Source organism: Lolium perenne, chromosome 7 (assembly GCF_019359855.2).
Source record: "Lolium perenne isolate Kyuss_39 chromosome 7, Kyuss_2.0, whole genome shotgun sequence".
In the NCBI taxonomy this organism is placed as follows: domain Eukaryota; kingdom Viridiplantae; phylum Streptophyta; class Magnoliopsida; order Poales; family Poaceae; genus Lolium; species Lolium perenne.
Window position 1 is genome coordinate 289,570,422 of NC_067250.2, and position 24,368 is coordinate 289,594,789.

Sequence of the window (24,368 nt, forward strand, 5' to 3'; positions counted from 1 at the left end):
GACTAATATAACACATGAGTGTGTGCATGTAGCCTTTTTATTGTGACTCAAAATAAAATTATAGGAAAATCTTCTTGTGTACTTACGGTTCTATGGTTTGATATCTATCTTTAGCTACCTTCAGGAAAGTACCAGATTATGTCATGAAAAAAGAAAAAGGTTGAAAACATTAAAAAATTGTTGGTTTCTTCTAGACTTTATTTTATAATCACCGGAGACATCTTGTATATTTCTACCATGTATTATTTATTAAGTAAATATATATAGAATTGATAGTCAAAAAAGTGTTGCGTTTTTTACCAAAAAGAGCGGACATGTACATAAAACCTGTTTAGATATATTCAGACCACCGACACTTATTTTGAAATATAGGAAGGACAGCCCTAGCAAACCTTCCGGACTCCTGCTTCACATGATGACACGATGTCCGCTTTTAGGCAAAATCCTTAATTTGCTGCATTGCAGAAAAAAAAGCCCCACTTTTGCTTGATTAAATAAAAAACGGTTCATCTAGAAAATAAAATAAAAAAATACTCGTCGAATACACCTAGCAGCCCACCAACGATTCGGCATCGGCACCATGGCTACACCTAGCAGCGGCGCGCGGAGTATTGGAGGGAAGCGCGTATTGGATCCTCTTCTCCGCCTCTGGGTGGAAGCGGCGGCCGGAGCAGCACCGGCGTCAAATAAAACTGAACATCCACTCGAAAGAAAATCTGAAGCTACACCTGTGGACCACAAGCAGAAAGTGGAAGCAGAACCGAAACCAAAAGATGTTCAGGCTGCTCGGGCTGTTGATAACAGCCTTGGTCGATTGAATGATAATACTGGAGGGAAGAATTCTGATAAATCTCATTGCAGGGAAAACTTGGAGAAATCAGTGTCTCCTATTGAAACTAAAAGGGGGGAGTCTCAAAAGCAAGTTCAGAAATTGAAGAAGAAAGACGCCCGCCCTTCTGAAAAAGAGCTGATGGAAGCTATCGAGCTAGATATTGATGGCCTGCCGAAACATGAATCTGGTGCAGTGAAATTTCTTGAGGAAGAAAGTAACAAGGTCAGCGGGAGCCGGAGGCGTGGCCAGAGAGACGCGGCACGGGGCATATCCATCCAGCTGACTCGCGATGATGCACCCTAAATCGCGTCGCCGCCGTCCATGCATAGACACAAGGTCGTCTCCGGCCGGCCCGCCCCTCAACCAAAACCAAACGACGGCAAAACAGATGGAGAAGAAAAACAAGAGCTAGCGCTTCGATTGAATTGGGCTGAAGAGCTCAGCACGCTGACCGGCCGACCTTCTCTTCGACCATAGACGACAGGGACGGAGCTACCGCTCCTCGCCTCGCCTCGCCTCGCCAAAGTCCAAAGTCACAAGTCACGCGATAGCCGACGCGCGGCTGCGTGGCCATAGCTTTCTACTTATAGAGCTAGATGTGAAGAGATGGGGTGCTAATGTTTGGATTATCACGCATGCAACATGCACATGGATCGCTGACATGGCTTGGCAAAATGAGCCCAGACCGTAAAACGAGGCGTTGGTGTTAATTAACTTGTCTCATTCCCGATGGGTCATCTGTATTCATTCTCTAACCAAGTATTCATTTTCCTTCCGAGTCATGGACCTGATGGATGTGTTTGTTTATACTCCCTCCGAGAGAAAGCTACAATGTCTTCTAGCTTACGCCTACGCCACGCTCACGACACACAACACATATTTACAAGGTTGTACATGTACCACAACTATCCATTATTTTTAATACTTCCTCCGATCTATACTACTTACCACTGAATCGCATATATGTAGTACACATTCTAGTGTGCCTATTCACTCATTTCCGCAATAAGTATTATGGACCAAAGGGAGTAATGGTTTTCACTAATAACATATAAATGTACCATGATTTTATTATACAGGTCTATTGAGTTCTCATGATAAGTTCTTTTGATCTTTATTCACAAAACATAGCTCTTGATGATTCATGGGAGCAAAATGCCACCTCTATTCAAGCATCAGGCAAGAAAATATTTATTGATTGTCACAGTTTACATTTGGGCGTCAAAATATTCTGCACCAACATCGCACAGCAGAACACTTGAATTGTTCAAATCAACAGCAGGCCATATGCTGCACCGATCCAACATGCATGCTCATTTTTCAAGACAAAGGCAAATATATATCTCCACTTCAAAAAACCAACCAACAGATAGGAAGCAGCAATTCATGTAACCTGGTGTTGTTTTCATTTGCTACTTTCATGTTTTCAAAAAAAATGAATGAATAAATCACCTAGACAATACAGCCCTATGTATGCATGTCCATGCTCAGGTTTTCTACTTGACTACCATGCAGCTTGCATGTCCGCACCAAGTTCCTCTCTCACAACAACACAAGCAAGTTCTCGATAAGTTATAGACCAGCCAACTCTCTATAAGTTGCAGACTGGCCAGCTCATCTCCAGGCTCGTCCTTGCTCATGCGCCACCGCCTGATCCTCCTACTACCCAAATGCCGTCTGCTGGCAGGTTCCTGGATTAGAGTGGTGCCACTGACCAAATACCATATGCCGAGCCGCTTGGCATCCGTTCTCTATCAGCCACAGCAGCTACATGCAAACGTCAAAGGAATGAATGCACAAGGAATACATAAGAAAAAGGAATCCTAATTCAGAAGGTAATGCCTGGATGGCTGTTTTAAACCATCTTGTGGTGATTTCCCTGTACAACACAATCTGCACGCACAGAATCCTTTTCTTTGCAGAGAAAGACCATGTGGCGGTGGACCAGAGCCGTGCCCCGTCATCCTCAACACGTCAACCTCCCAAGCACTAGACCAACCCTGCAAATAACAAAGAGGAAGTTATAGGTACAGGTAGTAGGGCAAAGGGCTACAGTAATGTGATCAAGTAGCTTAAGCGAAAAAGCTGAAACTGTTTTCTCCAACATGTACAGCCAGTACATGAATAATCTAAAACAAATGGCAGCGTAACAAATACAATGTGGCTAATTTCCAGCATACCAAACTAGTCACGTCATCACTCCTCAATCATGTAGTACAAAATTAACACAACAATCTGAACCATCAAGGAAACTAATCTCCAGGAGTAGCGCGATACATAAAGGAGGTCCATTGCTAGCTAACTGGTGTTTTCATACACGGATAGCAGATGTCCAGATACTATCTATCAGTAACCAAATGAAAAGAAGTTCACTTCCAAGACAACATAAAATTAAGAAACTACTATGATTATGTACTGACCCACACGGCATGGCAGCACAGTGCATCTACATGCAAACAAGTATTCTCAAAAAATGTGGCACCTATGTGGAATTACTTTGCATGTAAACATCATGGTTTGTTCTCTATCGGGAAACTAAATCTGGGTAAATTTCCCTTTTAGAAACCAAATCTTGGTAAATTTCATCGAGTCAAAACCCGACAACCAGGGTCTTCACCAACCAACATGAAAAGGCAAATCTGGCTTTTGTCCAACAAAGAGAGAACGAAACTTGGCCAGGTACTAATAAAGTACGTCTATAGTCACTGACAAACCCCATGAAAGTAGTAGCAACACGGAAGCGCATATCAAGTTAGTGAACTATTTGAAGTCACATGAAACAATGCAAACAAAAAAATTACACATAATCATTTGGTTGTCCAGGCTATAGATTATCAGAACACAACCTGTCCAGAAGCGCCATAAACAGATAACCATGCAGAACATTATTGGCTAACAATGGTATACGACAAACTTCAACAGCCAGGTATACTATCGGCGCACTATGTGTATGCAAAGGCAAAAATGTAAGTAAAAGTTCACGCATCATGCTTCTTCATCAAAAAAAGCTCTTTCTTGCAAGATGTACAGGCTAATGAAAATCAGGAGCATCCTTCAAAGAGAATAACACAGCAAGCAATTTTTACTTGTGCTGTAACTTGTAATTCTCGCTGCTGCATATATTAATGCATACTTCTGCAACCCTTATGCAATCATCCAATCTCAAGCAGATCAACCTCACAATCCAAAACTTAAAACCAGATGCACTACATATTTCAATACCTCAGCATAAATACACTCGATTTCTTGAATGCATCACTGTGCATATGGTTGTTCCATTCTAAATCAGGAACTTGAAAAAACCCTAAAGTCGGAGCTAAGAAGAGGAAGAGGAGGGATTTTACCTTCGAGAAGGACAACATCAGAGGGGTGGACACCATTGCCATTGCCGCTGCCGCAGGAATTCTCGACACACCAAGGACCGGAATCCACTTCTTGATATACCCAAGGACCGGGCATATAAACATCAACTTTGCACCTGACATGTAAAATCAAATAGATTAAAGTATACCAATCTATGAAAGCTCCAGCAATTTCATTCATTTAATCAACAGGGCAAGATGTTGCATTCCATGACTCAAGTGATATAGTAGAGGCAATATTATTGCATCTTAGTCTGATGCAAAACAGAAATCACAAAACTAACAGTATTTGATCTATCAAAATCAACCAGTCAATAGTGTTTCAGACAAACCAACTACCCATAGACATTTTCTGTATTGTGTCATCAGCTAGTCTACTACTTGTTTAATAAGATCAACCACATGTCCCTATTTTCTACAGTAGCACCCTTTCTACTTATAAGAGATAAATTCTATACTCCTTGTGGTATTGCTTCTCTAGCAACTATGTCTGAAAGCATCATCTCGAAACTTGATGAAATGGTTAGAACAACCTTACTTAAAACCTTGGACATAAGTATGTGGCGAAACATAGATGAAGAAACAATATCTTGTTTAACCTGAACATTAGCAAACATATAGATAGGTTGTCTACAGGACATTGGGTACCAAATTGATTAAATGGTTTCAGGAATAAACAAAAACATACATTTCTAATTTTTTATTGTAGCTACTACCAACAGCATCAGTTCATTGTAATCCCCAAACTGAATAAGCATCCTATGCCAGCATTCATAAAATGCATTTGACATCCCGCACAACTAGGATCGAAGCAGATGCACTCAAAATATCTATGTTTCAGCTAAATACAGACCACATTTCAATGTCTCCTAGAAGAGGAGTAGAACAGAGAAGATAGGAGGTTCTCGAGCACACACCGATGCCAGGGCTGGAGCAGCGGAGGACAAGCAAAAATGCATTGTTGTAGAAGAGCACGGAAGTGTACCTGACGCTGGCCGTTGCAAGTAGTCCATGTAGAAGTACCAGACTGCTCACCTAATTATTGTGGCCACACTTCTTCTCGCGACAGTTGACAACCCTCGGATGGCAGACGTGCATAGCACCTGAATTGAAGAGAAAATTAGAACGAAATAGGTAATGCAATTTGGGGTTAAATAGTACTAATTAGAAGATTGGCCGGGTCAGATAGAATAAATGCCTCAAAATGTTTTAGCTCATAAGGTGACCTCATACATCTAATTGGTTAATCATTCCAGCCAATCCATTATGATTCAAAAATATACAACACCATAACTAACTACATGCAACTTGAAGAAACAAAGAACGGATCAGCTACTGACAGTAGAGAAATGTATGTGAAGTGTGTGCTTAGAGATATGGTCACTGAACATATCCTCTGCAAATGAAGGAAGATTGGCTTGGTCAGACAGAATATATGCCTCAGAAGGTTTCAGCTCACAAGGTGACTTCGTACATCTAATTGGTTCATCATTCCAGCCAAGCAACGATGTTCCAAAACTACACTCACAAAAATAACTACATGCAAATAGGAGGAAACAGGCCAAGATCGGCTAGCGACAGTAGGTAAATGTATATATGGAAATGTGTATCTTGGTAATGTTGTCAGTGAACATAACAACAGCAAAAACAGGCAACCACCACTTCTAGAGATTTGTGATGTAGCAGATTGTTCAAGGCCATCACAGCAGAGTAAATCTGTGTGGCACGGAGAACTGTGTATTGTTATCGCCAACCTTCAATGCAAATAATCACCACTATACCAGAGCACTTAGCTCTGCAAATTGGCTATCCGTTTCCACATAGATGAAAGGATACTAGTTTATGGTTCATTTAATCAACAAAGCAAAAGTTGCACTCCACGATTGAAGTGACACAGATGCAAAAATATTGTTGCATCTACGTCTTATGCAAAACAGCAATCACAAACCTAATATTATTTGATCAAAAAAAAGCCAACAGTATTTCAAACAAGCCAACAAGCCATAGGCATTTTCTGTAATGAGCACGTACATGACAGAATGGAAGAACCAGAGACTCACCAAAACCACGCAGTCAAAGATGAGGCCACCATTGCCACGGTTGCGTAGCGGTAAACTTGCCTCCTTCGCACGGTAGGGAGAGCGGAAGTAGTGAAACTAGTGGAAGCCTGCAAAGGTAGCTCCAAAGTTAACAACAATTCAAACAAAACCGTGTGCCTTATACTCTAAGGGCACTCAGTAAATAATGATGTGGAAATATGAAGTCATTTATCCTCACTAGATCCGTACTCCAACTATATAAGATATAAAAGGTCTCCACATCTAGATGTAAAAGTTTATGCATTCCAACAAGTACGTGGGTTGTTGATGTCTAAAATGGCTGATTATATCAACCAAGATCGGTATGTCACAAATGTTAGCAAACGACATGCAATTTTGCGAGCATGGACCACGAAGTAACTCGTTATCATTCCATTTGACATCTTATCTCCATGGTTACATGAGATAACAGAACTTGATTTGATTATTTGAATGCACAACATGTCCGCGGCTTCAATTATTAAGTTAAGCTAATCTTATAAAATAGAGATATAGAAAAATAGGTCTGATAATCACTTTAAACCAAACAAATTGCTTCCCCATCAGCTAGTCATTAATGATTAATCAACTCTATAACAATTTAACACAACCGATTATAGAAAACTTAGCAGGAAAAAATCTTGACTATTGGTGAGGATGTGCTATTAACTCAGAGAAATATAAATGTTAGGAAAGGCCTAACAAGAATTTTGACACCAGAAATGGATCGGCAGTTCTTGCGCATACATTTTTGGAATATATTCTTGTGCACGATATTTGAAAGTGAACTGAGGACTTGAGGAGTGCATACATATGGGTAACTGACGGTAATTCTGAAAGTGGTGTTTGTGTTCAGTGTAAATGCATGGCTTCCAATCTTCATTTTTACAAGTGTATACCGAATTGCATGCAGTTATAGTTAGCTCCTGCCAAGAGAAAAAATAGTCACGATACACGCAAGTACCTGAACAACCAAGAAAATCACATTTCCAGTTCGATATGAAGAAAACCTATGTATGATGTTTAACTCTGACAAACTTGTTGCCCCCTGTACACTAAATACTCAAGTAGCCCAACGACAAAGAAAATAATGAGAAGAACAAGTTTGGTGGCGACCTTCTGGTACTATGGCGGTCTTTCTCTCGGTGGAGAAGAACCGGAGTCAAGGGGTGGTGGTGACGTGTTGATGGGGGCAAGCCAAGCGTGGGAGGATCAGGTGTGCCCATCAGAAGCAGCACCACCACCGCCAAGAGCCTTCACCATCAGCAACAACTCCGGGTTGCGCGGAGAGGCTCTGTCCGAGACAACCGCCACCAGTGGTAAGCTCATCATTGACCTGAAAATATGTGCAAAATGATCAAGTAGCTGATGCAAGTCTATTTAGGCACAACTAACTAGCTAGCGAACCACATAACGATCCATGGCAGCGAGTCTGTGCAGACGAAATCAACCCGATAGATGAGAAAAGCAACCTTTTTTCTACTAATATTTAATGTATATAACTGTACACCCGTCGAGTTGCAATTAGTATCCAACATGACAATACTGAACAAATTTGGTAGATGCAAAGGAAAAATATCCCAGCAAGCTAACATGCATTACTTAACAAAACATCCATTATGTATTACCAATTACCAAGTTTACATAACAGTATAAATGCAAAATCAGGTTTATTCCCTCGAATTAACATGAATGCATCCATATTTCCTGAGAAAATCATGAATCCTAGCATCAACTACCAAAACATTTTAGACTCAACGTTTTGATCCTCTGTGACGCAAAAGAGGTTATTAGCATAAGAATATTCTGTTCTTATCATCTTATGCTTAAGCCTAAACCAAGGAAAATAAGCAAGCAGTCCTTAAAAATGTCCCCTACTCCTAATCAAACAATCACGATTAAGCAAGCAGACTAATAAGTAATAACAACTAGACAATGCATCTGGTAGAAATTTAAGCAAAACCAGAAACGAAAATTGAGTTAAGCTAGATAGATAGGAGGTACCCCGCACAAAGGCGGGGCACAGAATATCCATGCCTCCAGGCCATGGTACCACAAAGAAGAGGCGGAAGGAGGTAACCTGAAGAGCTCACCGGAGTGGGGTGTCGCCGAGGCTGAATGTCATCACCACCACCGCGGCCGCACGGCGGCAAGAGGAAAGGAGGTAGTGGAAGCCGGTTGGAAAGCCGAGCATAGCATCCACCCCACTGGAATCTGTAGCCTGCACACCGATATTGCTTTGAACCTGAAAATACATAGGGTTAAGCACTGCCTATGCATAATTAAGCAAGACACAACTGGGAAAAAGCTTTCTAAAAGTCCACTTGCATTGACAAATGTAGTTCTGTTTTATTAATTAAGTGAGAAAAGACATACATTTAAAGATAGTTGCATTAACAAGTGCTAACCACACAAAGAATGCAACAAAGCTGAGTATGCAGCCACCAAACAAGCAAGAGGGAAACCGAGCTTACATGAATATACAGATATTTTTTATTCCTGGAACTATATACAGTACATCATTGGATTGGGTCATATATAAAAGAGCTACATGATGTAGCTATCTAACAAGTTCTGGATAGATGAAAAGATGGCAAAGCTGACATGAAAACAAGGTCTGGTGCTACAGAAATTATACTAAACATGGTCAGAAGAGAAACACAAAATAGTTTAAACTACGACCACATCAAATACTTCGAGGTCTTCAGATCCACTGGGGAAGGAGGCAACATCTACATTACAGAAGGGAAAGCTTAAACAAGAACATACATTCATTTCTGCATATCGCCTCAAACCGCACATCATAAACAAAAGATTACACACCAATCAACAAGCACCACACACAGATTCAGAGCTCATCAGCAAGTAATAGGAGAAAGAAGATCTGGGTCAGTGAAGTTACCCAGAAGCGCTTGGGAAACTCGGCAATGAGCTTGTCGTGGTGTTGTTCACCTTCTCCTTTTGCTTCACGTTGCTCCAATTCTGCAACCCCAGCCAATACAAACTCCATGAGAAGACAACACTAAGTCAAATCAAACAAGCAGGGAAAGGGGCCGGGGTGGGATTAAACCTTCCTCTGCTTAGCGATCAATGCTGAGATGGATCCTTGGGTCATTCTGTCTTAGTAAGCAGGTCCTTGACGATGGCAACGACCCTAGCCTTATCGACCGTCCATGCCACATAGGTCGGTCAACACGTTTTCCAAGTTGAAGCTGCAACGCCAGTTTGTTTTATGCAAACAGCAAAGTGGTCAGCACCAATCTCTGAATGATGAAATCCGAGAATTAAGAGGACCAGCAAAAGTGCTGGTCAACATGTGGACTTGTAAATTTTACTCCAGCAATTTAAGAATGGTAAAGAGATTCAGCATAGTTTGAATAGGACCAGGGAATCGAGGATCATCAACTATTAGTCTTTTGCCTTCCAAAGGAAAGACTTGAGGGGTCAGCTACTACTAGTAACCATCCATCTCAGTAAAAAAAAGATTCAGAACGAGAACAGGATCAATAAACTACACGAGAAATAAAAATCTATGTAATTTTTATTACGCCATGGTCACACGTCGCCAAACAGATGATTGCTATAGACGGACAGGAATAGATTCAGTGGAGCAAGAATAATAGCATGCAGCTATCTTCAGAATCAAATCACAGGAAATAAACGTATTATTCCCCCTAAATAAAATTTGATCAAGATTACACAACACCAGTCCAGTAACAACAAGAAGATGACTCCAACAGAAAATTCATGAATTACATAGCCCTGGACCTCAAGTCACCAGACCTTCTTAGTAGTTAAAACCTAGCAACCACATATCTATATAGTCATTGTATCACCACAAACCCATATGGGGGTCATCGGACAGAACAGATGCTACCACAAACCACTTAGAGGAGAAGGAAGGGAGAAATCGATGCTCACCAGAGGGCAATTGTATACAAGGCCAAGACTTCACCGCCCCAGTGGTTGTGACACGGTGAACTCGTCGCCATCACACCAGAAGTCATGTCCGTCCAGGACTGAGCAGCATGACAGAGCATGGCAGCAAGGCCGGAGGTAAGGAGTCAAAGCCGCGGGTATATTGTGCATATATATCTGGCTGTCACTCACAAGACTATTCACCCTCTTGCTGACAGATATCTACATGCAAAAAAGAAGTGTTAACACGATAATCAAACTCAGAAAGTTCATGCTTAGAAGAATGTAAGTAATCTAGCTACTTGACCATGATTTCAAAATCTGGAACCTAATACAGTAAAGTTCCACCTGTAGCTCTCATTAAACTCCAACAAAAATAACGATGCTTGATGTCACATGCATCTAGTGATCTAAGATGCCAAGTAACATAACAGTGCATCTAGTGACACAAAGAAAGTAACCCATAACGGAGGGGCGTCATGTTGGTGTGCTATATGTTTAAAGTTGAACCCCAATCAGAGTCCATCTTGACCTTTTCATGCCCGGTGCTAAACATGGCAATTGAGCAATAATTAAATGGGGCAGTTTTTTCTTATAACAAGCACGTGTAAGGAAGTAAACTAATGTTACAGAACTGATATGAACCATTTGAAGGAATGAATTACAAAAACATGTTTTCTGCTCTACTTTTGCCACCAACATTTTGCGACACAAGCCATCGATTTTTTTTTTTTGACCCAACACAACCACAAATACAAGTTGGCCTTGCATGTTGTTGTCCATTTCAGCAAGTACAAAAACAGGAAGAAATTGGATAGCATGGCAGCAGAAAGAGGGGAAAAGCTCTTGCCCGGGTATCATGAAAAAGATCAATACACTACGCGGCAACAAAAATATGTATTTTTAATACACCAAACAAATGAGTATTATACACGGAAATGAATAGATTCAATGAAGCAAGAATAATAGCATGCAGTTATCATCAGAATCAAACCACAGAAAATAAACGTGATATTGTCCCACAAAATTTGATCAAGATTACACAACACCAGCCAAGTAACAAGAAAATGACTTTAATAGAAAGTTCATGAATTACATATCCCTAGAACTCGTATCACCAAACCTTCTTTGTAGTAAAAACCTAGCAATAAAATAGCCAAATAGTCATCCTATCCTATCAACACAAACCAATATGGGGGGTCATCGGCTAAATGAACAGAGCAAATACTACACCAGAGTGGGTAGAGGAGATGGAATACATCAGAGCTCACCAAAGGGCAATTGGATCCAAGGTCGAGACATCACCACCCCCTGGTTGGGGCACGGTGAACCACCACCATCACACCAGTAGTCATGTCCGTCCACTGCCGAGCAGCGGGATGGGAGTACAGCAGCAAGGGCGGAGGTAAGCAGTTCAGGCCGAGGTCATAGTGTACATCTATATCTGGCTGTCACTCACAAGACTTTTCACCCTCTTGGTGTCAGATATCAACACGCAAAAAAGAAATGTGAACACAGTAATCAAATTCAAAAAGTTCATGCTTGGAAGAATGCAAGTAATCTAGCTACTTGACCAATATGATTTCCAAAACTGGAACCTAATACAAGAAAGTTCCACTTGTAGCTCTCATTAAACTCCCACAGAAATGACAACGCTTGATGGCAAGTGCATCTAGTGATGTAAGATGCCAATGCAACATAACAGTGCATCTAGTGAGACAGAAGAAAGTGACTCATAACAACATAGGCGCTTCATGCTGGCTCGGTCGTATGTTTTAAGTTGAACCCCAATGGATGATATTAGTGGCTTCATTTGAATATAAAGTGGGCTCGGACTTATTTTTTTTCCTAAAATCGAGGACTTGGCATTTGAATGCCTGGTGCTAAACATGGCAATTGAGCGACAAGTAAATGTGGTAGTTTTTATCTTCTAACAATATGGGTAAGGGAAAAAAACTAATGTTACAGAACTGATATGAACAATTTTGCAGTTTTTGAAATACACAAATGTGTTTCTGGCTCTATTTTGCCACCAACATTTTGCAACACAAGCCATCGATCATTTTTCTGACTCAACAGACACAAATACCAGTTGCCCTGTGCCCATTTCAGCAAGTACAAAAATAGGAGGAAATTGAATAACGTGGAAGCCAACGATCCGAGTTCAAGCAAATTAAAAAATTGACCTTCTGGTGCCAATGCCAACGTGTTCTGAATGGGCGAGATAGCCATTGTTGGGCTTTGGGCCAAGCAGCTTGACCTCGTGCAGAACGGCCTCTGCAGCAGGACCGCCAGAGCAGGAATGGGTTGGTCACACCAGACCGAAGGAGCTAGACTGCTAGAGGCAAGCCATGCCACGTGTAACACATTCTGTTGATGGAGAGTTGGTAATGACTATTGATGACCACATCAAATTACATTGTCCCCTGAATTTCTTCCCTCAAAACATATTCAGTCCCTACAAGAAAGGAACCCAGAAGTCAAACACAATGGCAAAGGACATAAGAGGAACACAAAGTGGTCAGCACCAATCTCTGAATGATGAAACACGAGAAATAGAAGGAATAATGATGGTCAATGAATTGCATAATATCACATGTGGACTTGTAAATTTTACTCCAGAAATTTAATAATGGTGAAGAGATTCAGCATAGTGTGAGGAGGACCAAAGAATCAAGGATCAGCAACTATTAGTCTTTTTCCAGCCAAAGACATGAGGGGTCAGCTACTACTAGTAACCATCATCCCAGTAAAAAAAGATTCAGGGCATGAACAAGATCAATAAACTACGCAAAAAAAAAAGATACGTATTTTCATTACACCACAGCCACGCGTCGCAAAATAGATGATTATTACACAGACGGGAATTGATTCAGTGAAGCAAGAACAATATCATGCATCTATCATCAGAATCAAACCACGGGAAATAAACGGGCTATTCTCCCTACACAAAATTTGATCAAGATTACACAACACCAGTCCAGTAACAACAAGAAAATGACTTTAACAGAAAATTCATGAATTACATAGCCCTAGACCTCGAATCACCAAACCGTTTTAGTATTTAAGACCTATCAACTAAATAGCCAGATAAGCATCCTATCACAACATACCAATATGGGGGGAGGGGGGTCATCAGCTCGATGGACAGTGCAGATGCTAGCACAAAGCACTTAGGAGATGGAAGGGATGAATTGGGCTCACCAGAGGGCAATTGTAGCCAAGGACGAGACATCACCACCCTCGTGGTTGTGGCACAGTGAAATCGCTGCCATCACACGAGCAGTCATGTTCCTCCACGACCGAGCAGCATGACACAAGGACGGCGGCGAGGGCAGAGGTAAGCAGTCGTAGCCGCTTGCATATTGTGCACCTACATGTGGCTCACTCACAAGACTCAGCCGAAGCCACGGGCATATTGTGCGTCTATATCTGGCTGCCACTCACAAGACTATTCACCCTCTTGGTCAGATATCTGCCACTCACAAGAATGTAAGTAATCTAGCTACTTGACTAATATGATTTCTAAATCTGGAAACAAATACAGAAAAGGTCCACTTGTAGCTCTCATTGCAAATAATACATATGTGAAAATCCTAGTTATTCTACGCCCTGCCGATCATACCAGAGAAGTAAAAAAGAAGTAAATATAGCAGTTATACAAACATTATTGAGAACATCAGAGCCAGAGGCAAAAGAATCAAATACTGTTGCAAGCCCCTTGGTACCAAAACATCCAGCCCTTCCAACATGTGGAGGTGAATATGTTACCCAGATATAATACCACCAACCACTTAATAGTAGGGCAAAGTTATAATTACCCTGTGCAAGTATGTACATCAGCATAATCATGTATGTCATAGTTTATGACAGTATTGACACGCTAAATATCAATTCCCCAGCCAACTAAATATGTAGCCACAAGAGTCCTCTTGTGTCCTTCCTTGAAGTTCTTGTACTGGCACAACCTATACAAGCACCACTATTAGATATGAAAAATGGCTAAAAACTGAGCAATAAAGCAAATTGCAGATGTACATAGTACTACCAATGTTTTACAACTCATAAAGTCAAGTGAGTTGCCAGGGGTACAAACTCAAAGACTAGTATATTTAAGTATGTGTTACTAGTCAGATCCATGTTGCTAGGTAGTAGCTAAAATACGCAGGAAGAGCTTCATTCTATCCAACCGGACATCGCCTAATAACTAGGCATACTAAATCACACAGCATGGTAACAGCTCGCGATAATTGATAACAAAGACTAGATCAAGTAGTTAGTAGTTCATATCAGTAGAACAAGTAAAAGAACAGTTTTCATACAGAAGCTTGGTTCTGGACATGAAAAAGAACACAAAAATTTATTTTTCCGACTCAACAGCCACAAATAAAAGTTGCCCTGGCATGCTGGTGCCCATTTCAGCAAATACGAAAATGGGAAGAAATTGGATAGCATCGGAGGAATCAATTCAAGCACGGGCGAGGAAAAAAATTGACCTTTGGGGGCCGATGTCGACATGTTCTAAACGGAGGCGTCAAGCTCGCCGCAATTGGCCATTGGGGCCAAGCAGCTTGACCTCGTGCAGGACGGCCTCCTTGCGGCGGCAGCAGCAGCAGCACCACCACCACAGCCCGAAAGTATGTGTTACACCAGACAGAAGCATTAGAGGCAAACTGTGTCACGTGGACTATATGTAGGTCATGGAGTATTGGTAGTGATCATCGATGACCACAGAAAACTACATTGTCCCCTCACTTTCTTCCAGCAAAACATATTCAATCCCTACAAAAAAGGAACCGGGAAGTCAAACACAATGGCAAAGGGCATAAGAGGAGCACAAAGTATTAAACCGGGAAAACGCTCTTGCCACATCATCCTCCAAAAAATAGTGTGGCCATCTTCTTCATGGGTATTTTATTTGGTAATAGTAACTAGACATGTTATTTCAACATTATCAGAAGCTATTACAAGTGAAAATCAAAACCAGAACATTCAAGATTTATAGACCTTGGTGTGGCAGGGAAGAACCGTGAGCTCCTCGGAGCCACGGGGAGAACACCATCATCATACCGTTGAGGCTTTGGTGGCCTGGTCTCTCCTCCCTGGTGAGAGGCATGGCACAAAAATTTATTACTGGATACAAGGAACAGGGTGTGATACAACTGTGAACAATAGCAAAACAATAAAAGGACCATCTATATATTAACAACCCCATGCCAGAGCTAAATGTACCCCAAAATTGTTTAAGAAGAGTATTTGAAAACTGAGGATCTAAAAGGTTCTCAACTTTTCACATACAAGCATTACTGGCTCATTGCAAGATAATAAATGGCAACATCGACCCAGAGCAAAGAAAGGCCGCTCGACAGCATCCAGCAAGCGCAAGGCCACGGAAGACCCGAGGCGGCCTGGGGTTAGCCTTTCGGCAACGGGAGTCGTTGTTTCAGTTCGGATTGGATCGTGTTTTGGATTACGGCAGTAGCAAGGAATTCAGACGACGCGTAGGAGTAAGAGGAATTCGGACGAAGCAGATGATGTATGTACCATCTGCAGGTGGAGGAAGCTGGTTCTTGTCGGCGGCGGTCTCTTGCTTGGGTGACATGAGCAGGGGGACAGGTCGTGGCCGTGGTCGGCGGAATACGGCCCCATGTCCATCATCTTTCCACAGCTTTGCTGGCCCTGATCTCTCCTTCCTGGTTAAGGACGTGGCACCAAGTTAGTACAGAATTGGGTGGATACAAGGAACAGGGTGTGGATAACTCTGAACAGCAGCAAAACAACAAATAGCACCATGTATATATTAAGCCAGTGCCAGAGAAATGTACACAAAAATAAATAGTTGAAGATTTACGTCAAAGTTCCAGAGTGCAAGCCTGTGATGTTATTTAATTTAGAGCACGGCTGATTGTGGAAATGGGGAGCAGAAGGGTGTGTGTGTGTGTGTAATATAGCAGATTGCAATACATGTGACCTATAGGACGTTAGAACATCTACCATGGAACAATCATTCCACTCCACCGAGACTATTCGTTGTCAACAATTATAATTAGCTCTTGGTCAGAGAGCACAGCCAAGAGCAGAGCCAAACATCGGATATCAAGTGAAGCCATACTTACTAAGAAAAACATTCAAGCCTATACAGATTCTCAACGGAAGCCATCCGAAGGGGGGTACCGGCCGCTCTACAGCATCAAGCAACCTCAACGCCACGGACGGACCCGAGCCTGCCTGGGGTTAGCCTTTCGGCAACGGGAGTCGTTGTTTCAGTTGAGATTGAATAGGATTGTTTTTTGGATTGCGGCAGTAGCAAGGAATTCAGACGACGCGTAGGAGTACGTAAGAGGAAGTGACGATTCGAAGCCTAGCAATCTTTGTGATGGAACTATATTACTCTTCCCTTGAGCTAATAATCCCTGGCATTTGGGTTATTATAGGTAATAATGCACGAAGCAGCCGATGTATGTACCATCTGCAGGTGGAGGAAGCTGGTTCTTGTCGGCGGCGGCCTCTTGCTTGGGTGACATGAGCAGGGGGACAGGTCGTGGCAAGACGGCTCCAGCAGGTCCACTCGGGAAGCGGTGCTCTGTGAGACCACCATGACCAGTTAGCTGTGAGCTGCAAAAGACAGAGATGCAGATGAGATTGTTGTTGCTGCTCCCCAGACTAGGGAGGGAACCACGCATGGCGTCCATGGCAGTGGGGATTAGCGGAAGGAAAGGCGGGCCCTTGCCAAACCATACTTAATTACCAGGTCGTTGCCGAGTTGGACGGCTGCAGCGGCGTGCCTTGCTCCCCCCTTGGCGCCGCCTCGGTAGACGCAGGTCCGGCTGGAATCAGGACGGCCGGAGAGGGTGCTACCAGCCGCTCCTTGGCGCTGGCTCGGTAGACGGAGGACCGGCGGCCGGCGCCGCCCCGCGGGAGTTGGTTGCCTCCGAACCCTAGCAGGTGAGGCTGGGGAAATGGTTGGGGCGGCGCGGAGGTCCATGGCGGCGTGTACGGGGTGGATTGGAGGGCGGAGGGCGGCGGTGGTGGAGGGTGGAGGTGGTGCGAGAGAAGAGGGGCGGCGTTGGGTAGGCGGCGGCGCTGGTACTGAATGGTTAGAGAAGGAGAAAGGGTGGGTGCGGCGTGGAAGGAAGGGGGAATAGGGCTGGCGTCGACGCCGGCGAGGGGCGCGGTATAGGGTGGCCGGCGAGCGAGGAGCAGCATCAGCGAGCGGCGGCGCGGCGTTGTCTTGTTTTTCTCGACCTCGAGGGGATGAAATGGGGGAAAGTGGAAGGGGCCGGCGTTTGGTTTGGGGGATTTCCTCTGATTTCGATTTCTCGGGAGGATGGATTTTTTTTGGTTCACGCTTTTATGCGCCGCGCCGCCAGCCCGGGGAGTCGGATCGACCCACGCATTTTTATTCGTGCTGTGCTGCCACGCATTGAATTTACTCTCAGAGCACCAATTCAATTCACCGCTGTGCGAGAAGAAGGCCGCCCCGATGGTCGCGCCCCTTGACGAACCGGACCACGATGCTGGTCTTCCCGGCGCACCTGAAAGCACCACACGCACGTTGTGACCGACGATATATTCCTCTCAGAGCAGGAGTCGGACTCGGCAAGCCCTCCCTCCCGAGATCAATATAAGCAGGGCAAGCACCGCGTTCCACGGCGCACAAAGCAAGCGCTCCGTCCGGCCTCGTTCGATCACGAAGAGCACATCACAGGAACGTCTTCGTGCTCGGCGATTTGGACCAGGGCATGGCCATGGACGAGCAGCAGCGAGCCGCGTACCGCCGGGGCCCTGGTGGCCAAGAGCGCGCTGCCGTCGCGGGCACAGCTGACCCCGAGGCCCGATGAGCCCGTGCGGGTCGACGAGGTCTCCTCGTCGGCCAGGCCGACGCCGCCGTGGCGCCGTGGACGCCCGCGTCGAGATCGGCACGCGGGACCTTCTACTCGCGACGCTGTCGGCCGAGAAGCCCGAGGTGGTGCTGCATACCCCGGTGTTGCTCGACGAGGAGTTCTGTTTCTACGTGACGCCGCACGGAGGCTACTCCGACTCCGACTCCGGCGCTGATGATGCTGACACCGAGAGCGACGACACCAACGATGGGGTCGCCGTCTACTTCGGGGGTATTGTGTCTCCTCTGGAGCCTCTGGACACGGAGGAGGACGAAGAGGCCGGGAGTTCGGAGTATAGCGATGATGACGAGGAGGAACACGAGAAGGGGAGCCAGGACACTAACACGGAGGACGATGGCGATGCGGTGAGTTCAGGCAACAAAGACATCGCTAGCTGCTACGAGGAGGACAAGAGAAGCGACGGCGAGTGGGCCGGCGCTCGGGAATTTTTATGCGTTTCTCGTCTACTGACGTTCCTCGTATTGGTGATGTCACTCATGTATTGTTAGTTCATGATGATGATGCTCGTCTATGGCTAAACTGTGTTGTTGATTTTACTTGATTTGGAGATAGTAGTGTAACAGATTGGTTGTGTTCAATAAAAGGGAAATTTGTAAGTTGGGTCATCCATTTGTTCAATAAAAGATTTGATGAATAAAATTAGGTACTAATTGAAGATATTACTTACTACATCTGTTATTCCAGAGTTAAGTAGAATTAGGAAACCCTTCGAAATTTTATCTCGAGCATCTAGAGCGCCTAGGTTTTTTCCAAAATATTATGCTGTTTTGCTAGTTCGTGAAGCAATATGATAAAAATTTATTGCCATTTTGCCTCACTACCAAGACTCCTAGGTAAGAAAGATTTTTTTCGATAAAGGAAATATATTAATATCAAAAGTTACCAATTACATCCAGTCTCTGCAACAACGCACATCCTAATGGCAGTACGGATGCACACAACCAAAAAAAACTAAGAAACAAAAGTCCCGCTATAGCATCCTAGGCTTAGAAACAACAATACAACCACCAGCGAGACAACACCTGAAAATACAACATCTCCAAAAACAACGCCTCCAAGAAGGAAACGGTGCACCAGCGCCGTCGTCGCCCGACCAAAGATCGTAGGTTTTCACCCTGAAAATAGTCTCCGCTCTCAAAACAATGCCTCCAACAAGATCATTGTCAGGCACAACCAGTTAAGGCCAGACCTTGGGTTTTCACCTGAAAGGTAGGACGCCGAACTTCACATGTGCTGCCGCCCCACTTCCATATCACTGTTGCGAATCCTGGGACACCAAGCAAGTCTCTCAACAACGCGGAGACTTGAACCTCCCTTAGCTAGTCCTCCATTCCGGCATTCATGTTATTCTCTTCATCTGACTGCATCCTGGACCAAAATGTCACTTGATGCTAACACGGACCAGAGCTTCGCGCCGCTCCCTCCAAATCCAATCGGCCGGAATAAAAGCATGGGTGCGCACGACCGAATACCACCGATCCAGCAAACTCCAGGCAAAAAAAGCATCATTATATTTGCCGGCGGCGCTTCCGTAACTCAACACTCTCGCCGAATCGAGAAGAGCAAACCTCGTGACGCTCTTCATCTTCGCCCAAGAGAGACCCGAGGACTGCCGCCTTTATTCAGGTCGGGCCCCCTTGCCGGCGACCATCCCAAGCTGGCCACGGCTGCCACCGGAGACACCAAGCGCAAATTGCTATGTCCGGAGACACCGCACACGCCCTGGGCAACGCCGCAACCGAACGCCAGCCCTCCACCTGCGATATCAGCCATCGCCGGCTTCCATGCCTCTCTACCTCACCGCCGGTTCACGGTGACAGATCAAAAAGACCCGGCACCACCATCCGCAGACCGGCCATCTCCGGTGAAAAGAGGGCCGCCTCCACCGTCGAACCCAAGGTTGCTGCCCCGGGCGACCTCGTGCCGCGGTAGAATCCCGAGATCATCACCACACACCGGCGAGAGGTGGAGGGGATGGCGCAGAACGCCGCCCACCACCAACCACCACCGGTGTGCCGCCGCCGGGAGGCGGGGAGCCGCAGCACAGATCAAGTCTAGCCGTCGTCACCCAGCCATCCGCGTCCGACCGCCGCCGCCCAGCCATCCACACGGGAGTCGGGGAGGCCGCTGCCGCAGTGTCGAGGGAAGATCCCGGCCGCCGTCCGCTGCGCCCCACGAGGTAAGGCCACCGCCACACACCGCGGTCTTTGCCCAGCGGTGCCACCGGCGGCGGGAGGCGGGAGCCGGTTAGGGTTTCGGGAGGGAGGGGTGCGGCCTAACATACAAGGTTTTTCCGGAAAAGAAAAATTAATAAATGGGGAGAATTTCACTTCCCAGCCTCTGCACCAACCAGGAATGCACATAGCCATTTGGCATGAGTACTAAGATTTTTAGTCTTGGTTAAGATTAAAGCATAATCCTCAAGATAAATTGCATGAGTACCACGACCAGCCTGGGCCTCAAATAAAAATAGGAACCTAAATCGCAATCCAACCCGTGTCCGTGGAGGATTAGAATCCGTGTGGTGGGGCCATGTAAAACATCCATCACCTCTCGGAATCGGCAAGAGTTCCCGGCCGGGCCGGTCAATATAAGCACGCAAGATCTTGTGCAGCTGATGCGCAAAGCAAAGCTAGGTCTCGTTCACGATCGAGAAAAAGGGCTACAGACTACAGGAGAGGCGATCGATCAGCACCCCGCGCGCCTGCCGGTCGATCGAAGATGGCCATGGCCATGGACATGGATGATGAGAAGCTGTTTCGCCAAGAGCACGGCTGGTCCTTGCAGCTCAAATCCGGCAAGGAGATCACGCTAACCCCGGGCGCCAACGAGGCGAACGAGCCCCTCTGCGTCACCGACGTCTTCCTCGTCCACCCGGAGAGCGCCGCCGACCAGGGCGTCGTGGCCGCCTTCGTCGAGATCGGCACGCGGAACATCTTGCTCGCGGCGCTTTCGTCGGAGAGGCCCCGCGTGACGCTGCAGACCCCGGTGGTGCTGGACGAGCAGTTCTGCTTCTACCTGATGCGGCCTGGAACCGACGCAGACGCAGACGCCGACGCCGGGCGCCGACGCGGTCGTCGTTCAGTTCCAAGGTTACGCTGTGCCGTCTGCGGACACCAAGGGGGAGATAGAGGAGGACGAAGAAGAGGATGACATGATCGACGATGAGAACCACGAAGAGGAGCAGGAGGAGGAGGAGGGTGACGGCAATGGCACGGAGGACGACGAGGATGCAAGAGATTCCGACTCCCACTACGAATACGACAGCAGGGATGACGGGGAGGTGTGCGGCCTCCCGCTCGGCGTCGAGCTCAACTACGCCTACGCGCCAAGAAGGGACGACAGCGAGGAGGAGTTCGTCGACCGCAAGGTGCGCGCGCAAGCGGTCAGGGAGAGGCGCGCCAGCCACAAGGCGCAGCGGCGACGCAGGAGGTTCGCCACCGAGGCTGAGGGGCGGTCCCTCGGAGGGCCGGCGCCGCCGGGGTTCGCTTTCGGCGCGGAGCGCCGTCGACGGGTTCCACTTGAAGCAGCTCTCCTGGGTATCTTTGTGTTTGTCTATCTGATGGCGATGGTCGCACTGTACATCAGTGGATGAACTGCGTCGTGTTTGTTTTCAAGACGTGATCAACTGTATCAAAATCACTGTTTTCAATAGATCGAAGGGGAAAATTTGCATGTAGAAACTAGTCACGTTTGGATATGCAGTTCAGCAGTTGTAGATCATTGTTTCTTGTTATTACTGAAAATATATAGCTCTGCTGTGCATCAACAATTGAAATTTCAGATAAGGTGTAGCACTCACTGGTCAGATCCCTGTGAATCATATCCTATCATCTCGTACGTACACGTGCGCCACCACAAACCAAATGTCATATACAGATTGACACAACACAAGTTCCTTCGTCCGCCAACACCCGACGCATCGGCCATCTGCGCCGATGGATCACCCGGAGCAACAGAACCACCGTCCCCCGCCGCCACCGCCGTGCTGATCGTGCAAGACCATCCCGGCGGGACGGTTCGGCCGCACTTTCACCAGTCTCTCGGCTGCCAATCAACACACACACATCACAGTCGACGTTGTTTACACAGATTATTTCAAGACGTGATCAATTATAACAAAATCATTGTTGTCAATACTTGATCGAAGGGGAATTTGCATGTTGAAACTAGTTACGTGTTTGGATATTCAGTTCAGCAGTTGTATATCATTTGTTTCTTGTTATTAATACTGAAAATATATAGCTTAGCTGTGCATCAACAATTGGAATTTCAGATAAGGTGTAGCACTCACTGGTCAGATCCCTGTGAATCATATCATATCATACGCACACGTACACCACCACAAACCAAACCAAATGTCATATACAGCTTGACAGAGCCGCCCCCAACCCAGCGGCCCCCAACCCTAACCCTCCGCCCCCAACCCTCCGCCGCCGCCGCCGCCGGTAGCGCTGCCGGGGCAAAGTCCCTCGGGGCGTGGCGGCGGCGGGGGCCCTTCCTCGTCGCCGCGTGGAGATCGGCGGCCGGATCCCCACCTCCTCGATGCTTGGCGGAGGACGCGCGTGGGATGGGCGACGGCGGTGGCGGCCCTCCTCCCGTCGGCTGTCCCCTGACGGACCGGTCGGCGTGGGCGGGATGGGCGGCGCTGCGGTCTCCCTCTTCTCGTTGGCTTCCCGCAGCACTCCGGCAGGGGTTGGTGGTGGGCGGCGGCCAAACCCTCGGTCCGCGCCATGCCATCCATCCCCGCCTCTCGTTGGTGCGTGGAGGCGATCTCGGGCATCTTCCGCGACACGAGGGCGCCCGGGGCAGCAGCCTTGGGTTTGACGGAGGAGGTGGCCTCTTCTTTGCCGGAGAGGGTCGGCCTGCGGTTGGTGGTGGTGGATTTTTGATCTATCATCACCATCCGGCGGCGAGATGGAGGTGCATGGAAGCCGGCGATGGTGTCGCCGGTGGAGGGTTGGGTTGGCCAGCCCGGGATGGTCGCCGACGTGGGGGTCCGGCCTGAATAAAGACGGCGGTCCTAGGGCCTCTCTTGCGTGAAGAGGAGGAACTACCGGAGGCCTGGACTCGTGATCTGGCCAGAGGGTTGAGTTCCGGAAGGCTCCGCCGGCGAATGTAACAGTGCTTTGCCTGGAGTTTGCTGGATCGGAGGTATTCGGTCGTGCGCACTGATGTCTACGTTCCCCCTCCTTTCCTGTAGACAGTGTTGGGCCTCCAAGAGCAGAGGTTTGTAGAACAGCAGCAAGTTTCCCTTAAGTAGATACCCAAGGTTCACGATCACGAAAAAGGGCTACAGACTACAGGAGAGGCGATCGATCAATACCCCGCGCGCCTGCCGGTCGATCGAGGATCGATGGCCATGGCCATGGACATGGATGATGAGAAGCTGTTTCGCCAGGAGCACGGCTGGTCCTTGCAGCTCAAGTCCGGGCAGGAGATCACGCTAACCCCGGGCTCCAACGAGGCGAACGAGCCCCTCTGCGTCACCGACGTCTTCCTCGTCGACCCAGAGAGCGCCGCCGGCCAGGGCGTCGTGGCAGCCTTCGTCGAGATCGGCACGCGGAACATCTTGCTCGCGGCGCTGTCGTCGGAGAGGCCCCGCGTGGCGCTGCAGACCCCGGTGGTGCTCGTCCAAGAGGGGGTATTTATGCTCGATAGTGGGTTCATGTCTCCGTGAATCTGGGGGAGTGACAGAAACCTCTAAGATTATGGATGTGCTGTTGCCACTAGGGATAAAACATTGGTGCTATGTTCAAGGATGTAGTTACTGATTACATTACGCGCAATACTTACTGCAATTGTCTGTTGTTAGCAACTTAATACCGGAGGGGTTCGGATGATAACCTGAAGGTGGACTTTTTAGGCATAGATGCATGCTGGATAGCGGTCTATGTACTTTGTCGTAATGCCCAATTAAATCTCACTATACTCATCATAATATGTATGTGCATGGTCATGCCCTCTTTATTTGTCAATTGCCCAACTGTAATTTGTTCACCCAACATGCTGTTTATCTTATGGGAGAGACACCTCTAGTGAACTGTGGACCCCGGTCCAATTCTCTTTACTGAAATACAATCTCTCGCACATCGTTCTACCGTTTTCTCGCAAACAATCATCATCCACACTATACATCTAATTCTTTGTTACAGCAAGCCGGTGAGATTGACAACCTCATTGTTTCGTTGGGGCAAAGTACTTGGTTTGTGTTGTGCAGGTTCCACGTTGGCGCCGGAATCCCCTGGTGTTGCGCCGCACTACATCTCGCCGC

At 46.5% G+C, this 24,368-nt stretch overlaps 2 protein-coding genes and 3 non-coding genes across 18 annotated transcripts in view; all 5 read right to left on the reverse strand.

Moving 5' to 3' along the window:
• Positions 1–2,007: 2,007 nt before the first annotated feature.
• LOC127326670 (uncharacterized) overlaps positions 2,008–24,368 on the reverse strand; it is a 79,324-nt gene continuing 56,963 nt past the window's right edge. For 3 of the 14 annotated variants that reach the window (XR_011747953.1, XR_011747952.1, XR_011747949.1), the window contains exons 2-3: positions 4,177–4,310; positions 2,008–2,832 (exon numbers count right to left, since the gene is read on the reverse strand). Coding sequence is in view for 1 of the 14 variants with exons in the window: in XM_071823018.1 (XP_071679119.1) it covers positions 2,529–2,599; positions 2,736–2,832; positions 4,177–4,310; positions 5,180–5,207 (330 nt within the window). In the remaining 13 variants the exon portion in view is untranslated. The other 11 variants (XM_071823018.1, XR_011747945.1, XR_011747944.1 and 8 more) reach the window with 11 other exon arrangements.
• LOC139834249 (small nucleolar RNA Z266) lies at positions 5,365–5,456 on the reverse strand. The gene has a single exon (XR_011749970.1). It is a non-coding gene; the product is annotated as a small nucleolar RNA Z266 (small nucleolar RNA).
• LOC139834251 (small nucleolar RNA Z266) lies at positions 5,606–5,697 on the reverse strand. Its single transcript, XR_011749972.1, has one exon. It is a non-coding gene; the product is annotated as a small nucleolar RNA Z266 (small nucleolar RNA).
• On the reverse strand, positions 5,871–5,990 carry LOC139834255 (small nucleolar RNA snoR86). Its single transcript, XR_011749985.1, has one exon. It is a non-coding gene; the product is annotated as a small nucleolar RNA snoR86 (small nucleolar RNA).
• LOC139832995 (uncharacterized) overlaps positions 14,015–24,368 on the reverse strand; it is a 52,041-nt gene continuing 41,687 nt past the window's right edge. Inside the window, exons 2-6 of the mRNA XM_071823012.1 lie at positions 16,939–17,204; positions 16,657–16,805; positions 15,198–15,292; positions 14,687–14,972; positions 14,015–14,158 (exon numbers count right to left, since the gene is read on the reverse strand). Of these exons, the coding sequence (XP_071679113.1) occupies positions 14,929–14,972; positions 15,198–15,292; positions 16,657–16,805; positions 16,939–17,175 (525 nt within the window). The 5' untranslated portion in view covers positions 17,176–17,204 and the 3' untranslated portion in view covers positions 14,015–14,158; positions 14,687–14,928. The remainder of the gene's footprint in view (positions 14,159–14,686; positions 14,973–15,197; positions 15,293–16,656; positions 16,806–16,938; positions 17,205–24,368) is intronic.